This window comes from Calonectris borealis, chromosome 3 (genome assembly GCF_964195595.1).
Source record: "Calonectris borealis chromosome 3, bCalBor7.hap1.2, whole genome shotgun sequence".
Taxonomy (NCBI): domain Eukaryota; kingdom Metazoa; phylum Chordata; class Aves; order Procellariiformes; family Procellariidae; genus Calonectris; species Calonectris borealis.
Window position 1 is genome coordinate 101,134,066 of NC_134314.1, and position 14,782 is coordinate 101,148,847.

A 14,782-nucleotide genomic window follows, 5' to 3' on the forward strand; every position below is an offset into this window, starting at 1 on the left:
CTGTCACAATCCTTCACAGAAACAAGAACAGACAAATGAAAATTTCAGTCTATCACCCAGCATATCAAAAACGGGAAGATTGCTAATATAGTTGTGCTGGTTTTTGATAGATGCTTAACCTGTTGTACAAGTAGAAAATGCACATGTACTTACATAACCTCTGAATGTATGCATACATAGTGCTCTATGCATAGCCCAGCAACGACGCAATCTGCCCAGAGAAGACATTTTATGTGCTGTGATAAATCTGCAAACAAGTTTTGGATTCAGAGAGGGGGGACAGTCAAAATGAACTGCTCCCCAAAGTCTTTTAGGAATTTGATACTGTAGAACAGGCTTTTACTGAAAAAAAAATTGCACTTTTTACCACTCAAACTTCTTTTGCTCATGGGAGTGATGTATTCTTCGTTAGTACAAAACATCTCTCTGCAAGGATCCTTGCAGAAGCAGTTGTGTAGCAGAAAATCAGAATCAAAATAAGATTCACACTACAAATCTTCCCTTGCTCAGATAGGGTTACAAACAGTAGCTGAGGGGAAAAACAAAGTATTGATCAAACAGACAAATCGCATCTCCAAATAGCACAGCCATTCCAGCCACCCACTTTGATACTCCATGTAGTTCAGGGCATGTCAAACTCAACATATATGGTAACTTTGAGCCTATATCCTGTTATTTGTGCAGGCTACATTTCAAAGAGTTTACAGACAAACCACAGAAGTACTTTACATATTAATCTTATCTGCTACTTCTACCTTTTCCATAATGCCTCACGCGATACATACTCAGCACTGCATGAATCACCTTGGATAAGAAGCACTACATTCATTCTCACAGTGCTCTGCCCAAGCTAATAAGCTCCATCTCTATCATCACGTGTGACATTACAGGCATGCATGAGTATTACCGAGGACAACTATTGCAGACTTCACTTGACCGCATGATGCATGATACAGACATTCAAGAATTACTGCTGGTAAGCCTTTAAACCATCAGGCCTGATCCCTGATTCATACATTTAACTGCCACTGCATGATGGGAAAAAAGTCTTTCTATATTAATAGTGAGTTTACATCATTCAGATTTGTAAATGATATAAATTACTGATTCAATTAGACTATCAGAGAACTCTTTGAAGATGTAAAATGCATCTCTAATTGGAGCCTTAAAGATAGAGATAACCTAGCAATGTTTTTGTAGACTAAAATCTACGCCTCAGGTGCTTTGGTACAGTGTGGGTGCACCGGGAAGAAAGTGGGAAGAGTCACTTAAAAATTATGAGCCAAGGGAAAAAAAAAAAAGTAGAACCATCTGAGATTATGGAAATCTAGGCGATGTGAAACATTCTATTTATCTTCATGAAACAAAAAATTATGATCAGTAATATCAATTTAAATGTTACTAGTATTTTGGAGGTCATCAAGAAAACAGCATATGATCATTGGCCTGCACAACTAACAAACATTAAGGAGGCAAAAAAAAGTTAGCAACTGAGAGATGACAGTTATGTGTTTTCCACAAAGCAAAAGAAAGCCAGAACAAGTATGGTAATACTGATGCACGTATTTAAACTTGACTATGGGGAAATAAATCCTAAGGAACACAGGGAAACAGAGAACGCACAATGCCTTGGCAGTTTTCTGTGAATGCTGTCACCTTCCAATAACTCAAATATGAAGAATTTATTTTGTGAGTAGAGCTCAAAACAGCGTCACTTTCTTTTGTACCCCACTGAGTCCCTCCCTACTGAGGAAACATACTAAACAATTATTTCAGTAATTAAGTAATAAAAATAAAAGCTGAATTTCAGATATCTATTAAATAGTTTTAACCATAAATATGAACCGGTATTTTGCAGCTTTCCACTCTCCACAGCAAACTCACAGAGTTAATCCAGATTTTGGTTTTAGTTTGTTTTTACATTCACAGAGATCGGCAGCAATGTGTTCAAGCCTTTTAAATTATGTGTTCAGAAAATAAGATTTTTGAATTTAAAAAAAAAACCCTAGGTATGGCTATTATAAATCTATTATAAATCTATTCTTAAGAGGCCAAAAGATGAAGCTAGCAGCTACGAGCTAGTTTGCTAGTTCATGCAAAAATTCAGATGCAGTTACACAACTAATGGCATAGAGTGGACAATATTTTTATATATGCAAAATCCTACATACCCAAACGCAGATCACAGATATTCAGGTGAAAAAAAAAATGAATTTATGCAAGTTTTCCATCAGCACTAAGAACTCCTAAAATTATGAACTTAGTTGGAAATCCATTCACTCCATTAACAGAAGATCATTAACATTCACAATCTAACAAGACATTCTGCACCAAAGGAAGAGTCTGAACGGGCAGAGCAGTTAATAATTCCACGAGATACTTAGAGCTGACAGTAAACTTGTTAATGAGACAATATACACTACAGTTAACTACTAATTCTAAGATGTCATTCACAAAAAGAAGATTCAGACATTGTCAGAAGAAAAAAGCTCCTCATTACTGCTTCTTTATTGCTTTTACCGTTGAGGGGAAAAAAAAATCACAAGTATGCAGTTCCTGCACAAAAATAAAATGAACAAAACACATAATTTATGAGACTACCCAAAGCGCCCTTAAAAAGGATAATTGGGAGCCTTGAGACAAGTTTCTCCTTGGTGACAAGGGTGTAATTTTGGACAAGGCTTACTCTATTTCAGGAAGTTTTGAATTTTTTCCCCCTCTCCAAATAAATTACAACTGAAGGCATTCGCTTGGGTAAATTAAGGAAAACTTCATGTTCCCTTGTCTCAAGAGATCAAAAAGGTCATGCCTGCCTCACAAAAAAACCCCTATTCTTCAAGCTCATTCTCAGTGAAAGTGATAGTTACACTAATATAAAAATACCTCAGCATAAAAGCTACTCTGCCACTGATTAAAGAATTTGTTATCTGCATCATCCTTAAATGGTCCTCCTAGGGTGTGCCTCACCCACATCACAGACTTCAGGATACCCAGAAGCAACATAACATACTTGAATTGGCTAGTGCTTAGTTTAGATGTCTCTATTAGTTGACTGTAAATAAGTACAACATGTAAAATTCCCGTCTCGAGGAAAAGAGCCATTGGAACCCATTCTCCTAAACTTTCTCGGCTTACTGTGTTTGGTTTTGTCTCTGTTCACCACCTCATCTTCAAAGCAAACCCAAGAGTCTTCTGATAGCTTGCTCACAGACTTCTGAAAGACTTGTCTTTTCCTCAATGAAAAGAGGGTAGATATGGGAAGTCAAAAATCATTGTGTCCTAATTCTTCAGTATTCACGGGGGACAGATGGAGACACACAGACACACAACACTACGCTGCAAACAAACACTAGTTTGTATTTACAGAAGCCTTGAGATTAAGAAGGTAGTACCTCACTGAACCAGTTACACAAGTCTGCTCACCCACTCCTCGGGCATATCTAGCAGCCAAGCCTTCTTCTTCCTTATAAATGCTCCAAGAGAGTCTCCTATCTTTGATTCCCAGCTCTGCCTTTCCACTCCTTAGCTCCTTTCCCTCCTACCTAACATCCAGAAAAATGGTATCCTTCATCACAAGGTAATATCAACAGATCTGTTTTCTTAACAGCAAGCAAGCAAGAGGCCTTCTCACCTACTGCAATTAAAACACGAACCATAACCTAACAGAAAACCTTCTGAAAGCCACTAAATTCCACGGAAGAGCCACTTACACAATACTGTTAGAGAGACAAATCAATTGAACTCTTGAGCTCTAAAGATCTCTTTTTTTTTTGCACTCATGTTACCATAAATAAGACCCAAAAGGTGTTGTTTCTGTTTTATTTGTAACAAGACCAATGCAATACAGTGATTTTCTTTTCATTCAAAGGACCACCTGCTAAATAGGCAGCTCTCTAAACATCAATTCCCTTGAATGAGTAACTAAAATCCCTCTCTGCCTCTGAGCATCCTTTCCTGTAGGATAGATGCCAATCTCTACTAGCACTACCAGTAGAGCAAATAAACTGTCTTAATTTATTCCCTGGAAGCTGTACGGAGGATATAACAATATAAGCATTCACCACGATTAAAAAAAAAAAAAAGTATGAATTATTTCAACATTTAAAATTATTAAGGTGGAGAAAATGGGTCATATGCAATGGAAGAATTAGCATTTGTCTCTCACATTGATTTGACCAAAGGTGCTTTTAACTAAACATATGCTATAGAGACAACAGGTATTCAAGGGAACTAATGGGACCAAAAAAAGCCAATTTAAGGTTTCAAATAAAATCTCCAGCCAAAAGATCCTTTTTATGCTAAGACATTATATGATTTGAATTAAGTAACAGGAAAAGTCTCTCATCTTAAAGTGATTTTTTAGAAAGGAGATTGTGATTAAAGAAACATTATACCCTTTATGAATAACAGCTTTTTAGTTTGATGTACAAGAACTACTATGATGAAAAAGAACCACAACAAAAAAAAAACCACCAAGTTTTTGGTTGTGTTATCATCCGATTGGACAAAAATAACCCAGTAATACTGGATTATAAATGTTTTGAATTATACTGAGTCAAATATGTGACTAAGAGAAAAGAACACTGAACAACACAAAGGGTTTTAGGCATTTTACTCTGGAGTTCTTTACTGAACCCTCAGTGTCTCCACACACACATAATCTTCTTATAGATTGAATGCATTCCTGTTTCAGTTCTATGTACACTTGAATAAAATACTGAAAAATGAAACTTTCTAAGTTGTATTTCTTCAATTGTTGAAGTGGGCAGGAAAAACTCTCACGTGTTTTTCCTGGAATTGAGTATTGAGAATACCACTCGCAACAGCAACCGTATATTAAAAAAACTGATGACATATGAAAGGAATTCACATTTCAGTTTTGTTTATCTTTGGGAATATTAATGAGTAATCTGCATTACTCTTAAATATATCAAACAATATTTCTCAAGTTAAGCTCATTTTCTTGCCATCTTCTATGCTACCTGCTAGCCTGCTGCTCTCCTGAAATAAAATGCTTCCCAAAAATCAGATGGAATGTTAACAGCTTCATTCTCTTGGATGCATCTGGAATGTCTGGCAATTATGATGATACTAACATAGATTGAAAATATGCAAAATAATTGTTATTTTTTCACAAATACAAAGCATCTTCACATAAAAGTAAGAGAGCTCAACAACAGCAAAGCTGCTGTGTAAGATCAAACCATTTCCAGCACTGTTGGAACATTCTTGGTATTAATATACAAAATAAACTCTTAGTTTTTAGGGTAATTATTTGTAAGGTGCTTTGAGATCTTTTAATGGGAGCTATAAAAACATATCGGTATATTAAATATTTTTTCACCAACCTTAGTAAGAACTTCTAATAAGACCATTACTTTACAGATAAAGAAACTAAAGTACCGAGAGAATACTTGATTTGTTTCTGATCACAGTACATCAGTGTCATATCAAGGTCAGAACTGAGTACAGACACCAACTGTTCAACAGGAATCACTAGATCACTAGCAGGACTCTTCCTTTCTTCCTAGAAATCTATCGTGTAGAAAAATTCTGTAGCAAAAACACCATTTTGCAAAGCAATGTGACATGAAACATGACTGTTCAAGAGCCGAAGGCTAAGAAAAGTCCTAAAAAAATGCACAACTATGAGAAGTAAAGCCAGTAAGTCATCTCTACAAGGAGCAATTGAGATTGAAAAAAGGATATTTGGACTACAGCTTCTGTAATCTAGAAAAATCAGTTTTATCTTTGATCTCTCGGTCACTGAAACCAATATGCCTCAGATTTTTTTTAAATGGACTACTGTCTCATTCACAAGAGCATCAATTTTGTTAATGAGAAAAAATACATAATGCATGGGCTTTATCATAGGCCCAGAAAAATTCTGGGCATTTAGTCAGGAGCTCAGCACACCTAAGTCAAAGCAAGCTCTCGTAATAAATCAGAAGACAAAGGCCTCTGACAACAGGAATTTTTTTTTATATCCTCCCCAGGTGGTGACTAGGTAAAAGCTGTTTGAGGAGTTGCAGTAAGAGAGTAACTTCAGAGATAGTATTGCGTGATAGCACATGACCAGAAAAAGAATTTAAAATGTAAGGAACTGTAAAAAAAAAAGTCATCACGCACTCAGGCCACCCTACTCCAGTTCAAGAAAGTAATAGTGCATAAATCTATTACAAAAGGAGGAAATAGAGAACATGAGCCCTTCACTGTAACCCAAACCCAGTGCTGGTACAGAGCTAGTATAGTCTCCCCTCCCCAGGTATTAAAACCTTGCCCTAAAATATTTACATCAACTCCACTTTAAATAAAGGATCATCTGAATTTTATAGATCCAGCTACAGCTGGTAATTTTTCTTTCAATCACACCATTTGGTTAGAAAACATCTCTATACCACCCCTTTATGTTTGCTTCACCCATTTTAACGAGCTGTGTGTTTTTGTCCCAGCTCTCCAAGTTCATTTGCTTATGTACTTCAGTCATCTGTTGCAATAGCTCTTGTACTGTCCGTTGTCTTCTATTGATCTCTTTTCCTTCTTTTCCCCATAAAGTAAGCCTTACTCTGCTGCACAAAGAAAAGAATGACCCCCTCGCAGCGACCCTATGGTAATGGTTACAGCTTAAGAGCTGGTGGGTGCTACACTCCCAACAGAACTCCCTTACTCAGTTTAGGAGGCTGCATAGGATCAAGAAGCTGATCTTGGCCAGTGTTTTGTTTTGGCCTTCAAGCTGGCCTTATCAGACACTCTGTTTTATCGTAACAGAAATTAAAGGGGGAAAAATGTTACGTCTTCAAGGGCCCATAAACATTCAAAACCCCTGCATTTCAGTGGCTACTGTTAGTTAATAGAACTATTCCCAGATCTAGACTGACATCATACATGATTCAGCTAGACAAATAAAAATGCTCGTTAAATTAACTTCCACCAGAAACACCAGAGAAAAAATGGACGAAATGCAATTTCCTCACAGATTACTGTCAGATGTTTTGAAATCAAGGGAATTCCTCTGTACCCGAGTATTTTAGCATGGCCTAAGGAAAACTCGATCTTCCCCCCCCCCCCCTTTTTTTTGTATCCTGAAACTTTTTTGAAGACATCTTAAAAAACAAAGAAACAAACACAAAAAACCCTCAAAAAACAGTACATTGACTCTTTACCAGTGATAGTGTCACAGACCTACATCATTCCATTTTTCCCAAATATTTTTGAAAATTGATTTGAAACTTTTTCAAGTTATGGAAAATTTGTTCTTAAAGTTCCAAAATATTTTTTTACGAAGCTATTTTCTTCTCTTATTAAATGGGACTATACCTACATCACAAAACGCAACCTTCAGAAATTGAAGTGTCACCCAAAAAAACCCAATCCCCACCTGCCAAAATCTTCAAAAGTGCATTACTCAGGACAGTTTTCTCTATAAGAAAAAAAAAAGAATTGCTAGCAATATAAAATGTCATTAGAAAAGATCAAGCAGACCTTATACTTCAAAGACTTCTCTAGACACGTACACTGGAGTAACCAGTGACTGAACTAGCATTTCCATTCCATAAAAAACTCGTATCTTTTAGCATTTATTTTATAACAAACCAGGTAGAAGTGTTGAAGCATCAACATGTTTAGCTATATAAAACATTCCCAAAACATTCAATTCATAAATAAACAAATATTTTGTTTACATACATCATATTTTTAAACAGAACACTGTGGTATTCCAGAATCAAAATATTTAAATTGATTTGACATTTATCTACATCTGCTGTATGAGCTACACGAATTCTTCACTATGTGCTGTCCCCTGCTAACTGAAATATATATCTTGTAAGATAACTTAGCTGTACAGATTCCACAAATTGGTCAGAAAGAAAACATTACGTACAGAGAAAACGTCCACAGAGAAACCTAATTCATAAGAACGATGGGTTAGAAGAGTTACGACCTGTGAGACAGAGGCATTCTAAAGATGCTTGTTGAATCAGCTAGAAATTACATTTCTATTTTCTGGCTAGAAAACAGCAAGAAAATCTCCATAGAGAAAATGTGATGGAAGATTCCATGGTACTTCTACTGACACCAACAAACCCCTAGTACGCTATAGTGGAAGAGCAGCAGACTGTCAACAAGTCCTTTATATCAAAGTGCTGACAAAATGGCAATCTAAAACTCACAGAGGAAATAGAAAAATCTTACACGCTTTCTAGATCAAATGATGCCCACAGAACTAACACATCCTTTTCTAAAGAATAAGCCAACCAAAAAAAATTTACAAAGATTCATATTTTAAAAATCAAATGAAAAAAATTGTATTTCCACTAAAATTGTTATCCTTTTCATCCTTCCCTGCCCCCTCCATTAGAAAAGAAAAACAAAAAAAAATGTGCTGGAAAGCTTAGTGAAGCTCACTAAAAGTTCTATGTTTCTATACATTTCATATGGAAGAACTCAAAAGACAGTAATGATTGTGGGGGCAGACTACCATACAATAGGTCACTGATAATTATGAAGTCTACCTAACTATATTAGAAAAGCATTTAAATAAATCATCCCCTTAGAACATAAGCAAGACGCACCTCCCTTCTTTAAAAAAACAAGCTAGTACTTCACACTATATACTCAAATCACCTCCACTTCTCTTAAGACCAATGAAAGAATAAAACAAAAGCCAGCTGTTTCTCTTCACTAAAGGTACTTATATGAGTAAAATTATCAGAATTTGACATTAAACAAATTGTAAAGTGTTTTTTTTAAGCGCCTAATTACTCCATCATATATCTGCACACAAAATATAGCATTAGGTAATGTCTTTGAAGAGATCCATCCTGATAAATTACTTATAATACCTATGCCACTTATTTACATATTCATTTTGAAAACTCAAGTATCATTTATAATCAAAATGTTATTTAACAGTATATAGCAAGAAATTTACCGGATGTTGACATTTTTAACACTTCAGGTATTTACAAACATGAGTGCAATATTTTGCAAATAACTATTTTTCTCAAACATCTCAGTTTCTTAGGTTCTGTTTTTGTCTTCCGAATTATATTTTTAATTATAAAGTTATGGAAAAACATAGTGTTTCAGTTGTAGAACAAATGGCAGCTACCAAAAAAAGTTAAGTTCAAGATGAAAATGGGACTTTTCCCCCATTATCACTTGTTGCTTTTCTGAAAAACCAATGAGATGATGCTTACTATTATTTTACTGATTAATGTTTACATTTATCATAAATGCACATAACAGCTACTTTACAATCTCCAGTGATTTTCAGTCTCTAATGATCCATTTCATTCTTCAAAGTAAGCAATATGTGTTTATGTCTAACTAAAAAAGTCAAATCAAATCCTCACGAACACTCTTAAGCTTAAATTGACTTACACCCAAAATTTAATTTTGATATAAAAAAAGAAATATAGCTGTATCTTTCAGATGAAAAAAGATTTTTTTTTTTTTTTCACACGGAGACTTTCAATCACTTTAATACAGCTTAACTCAAGTCCTGGAAACAACTACTAGGAGCAGGGCCAGTATCAGATAATGCTAAGCATCTAACTGGATATTAATTAATGCCTAATATAAATATCTATTCCTCATGCCAAAGAAATGCAATTTTAAGTAGCTGCAGAAACTGAACAGGCTGTGATAGAAAGAAAAAATGCCCTATACAATCTACTTACTAGCATGCTTATCTGCAAGCATTATAAGACTGTTGGAAATATCTCTTCGCCTGTAAAAACACACCACTTTTGCTTCCACGTTTCCATTGGCAGTCTACAAAAGAAAGATAAATCAAGTCAGAATGTATCCTTCCTCAGCTGAGTAATACAAATTAAATGCCCTCTGCTTGCAATTTTCCCTTATATTAGTAGTTCTCACATGATCAGTCAGGCTGAAATCAACAGAATTACTCAAATAAATAAAAACTTCCTGACACAGGCCAATATCAATTTCAGATCAGATAACAGTATTGATTATAATTATTTAGTCCTAAGAATTTATGTATTATTCAGCTATTTAGAGACATAATGCCAGTATTATGTTAACATAAGAATCCTTAAGAATTAGAAGCTTGTGAACATTTCTTTGTAACACAGCTTTACATAGAAATGTATATTTCAAAGTACTCTGGCATTTTTTTCTGAATCATATTTAATATAACATGGTTTATTTGAAAATTCACTGCAGCTTGTAAGATAAAAGAGCTATTTAGTCCACAGTTGTTTTCATGACTCATTACAGGGATCATGCTCTTTAGCCTGATAATGTAAAGAATCTACTAATACTTGAAGAACTGTACCCTCTTTCTTGTTATGAAAAGTACAAAATTAGTTCATTACCTTGAGTTATTTATTTAAAACTCAAGATGTGGCATTGAAAAGTGCCATGTTTTAATTAAGTGTCTTACCAAATAAAGAAAGCATCTTACGATAACCAAAGCATTTCATTACATATTTGTGTTACATCTCCGTGTTTGCTCAAAGTCTTTAACACATGACAGCACACAATTCACAATTAAGATATCTGGACTATATCATCGAAATTCTCTTTAAAAAAAAAAAAAAGAAATCAATACATGACTCTGCTCTACCATTCATGAGCAAGATTAAATTATAGCAACGCAGTTTAAAGATAACAAATGTTACATTCAGAACATGATTGGAATCACTTCAATTACTGGAAATAAAAAATATTCTTCTCCAATAAAAGTCCAAAATGATTTGCCATGCACAAGCCCAGTGGATGTTGTGTTGGATAGCACTAACAGGTAATGTGATTGATGTCTGCTATGGAATAGTGTTATGTTCCATTAATAAGAAGAAAACCATTTGCAAGTCACCAATTTTTTAATTTACTTTCTAACCACAGGAAAAAAAAAATCTTTATCGTTATTTACATCACGATAGGCATTTTGATCATAAACTTTTGACATAAAGTATCAGTAAGTTTTAATACCGCTTGATGAAATAGTAAAAATATGCCACGCTAAAAAAAAAAAAATAAATCCCACACCATTCTTAGTAGTACAAGAACGAAGAAAAATAATCATGCTTTCCCCAAAATGACACTCTGAAAAGCCTCCATTCTTTACAAAAATACACTCAGGATAAAGACAGAGAATACAGTTTCTATTTCTATTCAAAAGCCTGTCCTTCATTCACAACTGCCAATAAGCAGAGCAATAAACAGCCATAGAAGCCACAGATTCTGTTATTTGATCACTGGTACCTACTAGCTCTTTACACATATATGCGAAAGCAGACACACAACATGATTGCTATCATTCCAGATGGATTCACACTGTCATCACCGTATAGACAACTAAATTCATTCCTTTCCTCAAGCGTTCATAGGATTGGTTTGGAAATTTTTACAGCAGAGTACTCTTGTTCACCAGGAATGATCAACTGCGTGTTTCCTTAGATAACAGGGCAGAATTACAGGATATCACACAGCAAGATTTCTGTAACTGAAACATACACAAAATACATAGCAAATCTCAAGAAAGTTAAAAAACAACAAAAAAAAACCCACCAAACAAAAAAACACCAGAAAATTCTACCACAATAGTAATCTTATGGGATGGAAATCATTCTCAGTTTTTGAAAAGTGCACTGACTGTTGTCAAAGGTTAAGCAAGAATCTTAGATACTTGTGTACCTTGTTAAGTTCTTCAATTCTCCTAATAAGATATGGATTGCTGGAAGAATTTTCAAAATAAACATAATCTGCAATGAAAAAAGGAAAGATATTGAAATACCAAAAAATAATACATAAAAGCATATCATTATTAGTGCAAAAATTTTCTTCTAAAGCTATAAGCTGTTATAAAGCTGAGATTTCTCAGTAAACGTTAAGACAGTGAAGTATTTCTGTACTGAGATTTAACATAATTTTTTCCTAAATTCTGGTTATGACTGCACTACACGCGCTTTAACAATCACGCTGAAATAAAGTTAAATGCCTTGTGTTGGAGCTTACACTGTAATTCAGTAATCCACACACTTCATAAATCTTGATATAAAAGTAGCGGTTTCTCACAATCGATTAGGGAAGATTTAAGAATCAAGCGCTCAAGTGAGTTTCTATATTACGGAGATAAGTATTTCTGTAAGATATGCTACGTCGTATTTATTATCAGGTGATGTGGTAATACAGTTATCCAAATGAGTAATGTACATTTTATGATACTTGCTTTTGTTGTCATCTCTGTTCAGTAACATGCAAACTATATTAAGCAGTAATAGTCATGGGGTTAGTGAGGTTATTCCAGGACAAAATCTCTTAGAGCATCATTAATATAAAAATATTTTCATAGAGTATATGGAAGTTTACTCATATCCTGAAAGCTGCTCCCATGTAACATACAAAGAATTGACATGCAGTGCATTTCCTTCAACAGTTTTCTCAAAACTTGTTTTCATCAAATCAAAAAGTACCCACATCGAATCAAAAAGTCAAATGCTACTCACGCTTTACACTTCATATTTGACTTCCGCATCATGCACCTTGCAAACTTTATTTTAAAAAATTGGATGGGGAGACCACAATGATGTATAAAACTTCTGCAGTGCTTCTGACACCACACTACAGTGGAATAGACTTTCAGGTAGCTCATTTAGCTCTAAGGAAAGACTACGATCTCTGGGTATTGTTCACAATTGCTTGTTAAGATTACAACAAAAAAAAAGAGAATTGATGACCCAGGAAGCAAACCCTATCCAGATTTCAACAGCGCTGCTCAGAGAAGGATTACTTTCATGAGTAAAGGCTGATGGGATTACAATCTAAATGCCCTAATGAAGGAATATGCAGATGGACGACTTGTGGATATATCAGCAGATCTCAAAACAGAAGTAGAAAGAGATTCAAACTAACCACTATCACCCCTCACTTCCTCGCACCTTCCCTCTCACCTCAGGCTGCTGAGGAGAGAGCAGGAGGAGGCAAGCCATTTCCGAGCTCCAAGTACTGAAAACCTAGCGTGAGCCGTGCACCTGAGCCACGGCGCCAGGAACACAGCCACGTTCACTCCGTAAGGGAAGGAAGCGGAAAGTTATCGGTGTCTGTTTCGACAGGCCGAGGGGTTGGAAGAGAAACGCTTGCCCTGGGTTTTTTACCGCCTAAGTGCCCCCCCTTCGCCCCGAGCCAAGCAGTCACGTCCCAGCGCACTCCTCAAGGGTCACGCCGGTGAGCAGGAAAGCTGACAGAAATCCCCCGGTTACACCGCCGGATTTATTATTTATGCCCGGGAGATGAAGGAAGGCGCGGAGAAACTCCGCCGTTAAAGGGAGGGAGCGGGCGCAAGGGAACGGCACGGAGGGAAGCGCCGCCGGGCGACCCCCGGGGCGGGCACCGGCTGCCCGCGCCACGCCGCCCGGGCCCGCCAGGCCGCAGCGGCGGCAGGGCTGGGCCAAAGCAGGCCCCCGGGCCGGGGGCGCACGGCCCCGGTAGGCCGCCCCTCGCTCGCCTCGCAGGCGAGCCAGCCTGCTGCGGCGCGGTGCGCTGGCCCGGCGGGTGGCGGGGCCGGGGGCCCGCCGGTCGGCCCCTTCGCCGCCCGCCGGGGAAGGAGGCGAGGCGCGAAGGGAGGCCATGCCCGGCCCGCGCCGCGGTGAGGGGGCAGGAAGCCGGCGGCGCGGCTCCCCCCTTCCCCGCGGAGGGCGGCGCTGCCCTTCTCCTCCTCGGCGGTGGGGGCCGGCCTCCCACCCGGCGCACAGGGCTGGCGGGGGAGGAACCTGCGTCCTCCCCCTCCGCCCTGCGGAGGGCTCGGCGGACCCTTTGCCGGGATCGGCTGCCGCCGCCCGCCCGGGCGGGCCTGGCCGCCCCTCTCGGGGCTATGGCGCTGGCCGCGGCAAGCGAAGGGGACCGGTGCGCCTCTCTTCACCCCGGCGCGGCGCGCACAGCCCGCGGCTCGGCGGGGCCCCCCGGCCAGGCCCCGTCTCCGCTGCCGGGCGCGGGGCCCCCCGGCCCCGGGCGGGCGCTGCCGCGTCCCCACATACCTCCCACTCGGTACATGTTGGCCGCCATGTCTGCGCTCTGCGCCCTCCTCCTCCTCCCGCCGCCTCTGCCGGGCCGGGCTGGGCAAGGAGGAAGCGGCTCGCACGGCCCCCCCGCCCCGCGCTCGCCCCCACCCTGCGCCACCCCTCCCCGCCCGGGCACAGGACACAGCGCCGCGCCTCACGGGGCCGCCGCCGCCTCGGCCCTTTCCGGAGCCGCCCGGCGGGGAAAGGGTTAAACAACCGCCCCCACCGCTTCCCTCCCTCCCCCCCCCCCCCGCGCGCACCGGCCCCGGGGCGGGTCGGAGGCAGAGGCCAGCACTGCGGGGCGGCGGCCCGACCGCAGGTGGGGCGATCCGAGCGGGGGCCGGGGCCGGGCGTTACCGGGGGAGGTGCGGGTGCGCGGGTGCCCCGGCCCAGCTGCCCGCGCCCGGCGGGGGCAGAGCGAGGTGCCTTACCTCAGGGCGAGGGCTGCCCGCCGTGCCCCAAAGCCGGCCACATTTTGCGGGCTCCCGCCGCTTTGTCCCAAAACGCGGGAGCCCCGCGCTGCCTGGAAGAAGCGGGTGACACTTTCTTCCAGCTCCTCTCCGGCCCCCTCTTTTTTTTTTTGGTGGTTGCCTTTCCCCCGGCGCCGCTCTGTCCCCTGCAGCCGAGGGATCTCTTCCCCCTAGGAAACTCCTAGTAATAACCCAGAGAAAGTTCCTCGCCCGTGTGCGCGCAGCACCTGTTGGCGATCGATTTGGCGGCTGCTTTGTTCGCCCGGGGAGCGGGCTGCAGCCGGG

At 39.8% G+C, this 14,782-nt stretch overlaps 1 protein-coding gene across 2 annotated transcripts in view; it reads right to left on the reverse strand.

The window, feature by feature from the left end:
• Positions 1-14,067, reverse strand: part of MTA3 (metastasis associated 1 family member 3) — a 148,326-nt gene extending 134,259 nt beyond the window's left edge. For both annotated transcript variants that reach the window (XM_075146936.1, XM_075146937.1), the window contains exons 1-3: positions 14,004-14,067; positions 11,665-11,732; positions 9,684-9,777 (exon numbers count right to left, since the gene is read on the reverse strand). In XM_075146936.1, coding sequence (XP_075003037.1) covers positions 9,684-9,777; positions 11,665-11,732; positions 14,004-14,031 — 190 coding nt within the window. In that variant the 5' untranslated portion in view covers positions 14,032-14,067. The remainder of the gene's footprint in view (positions 1-9,683; positions 9,778-11,664; positions 11,733-14,003) is intronic.
• Positions 14,068-14,782: the final 715 nt, after the last annotated feature.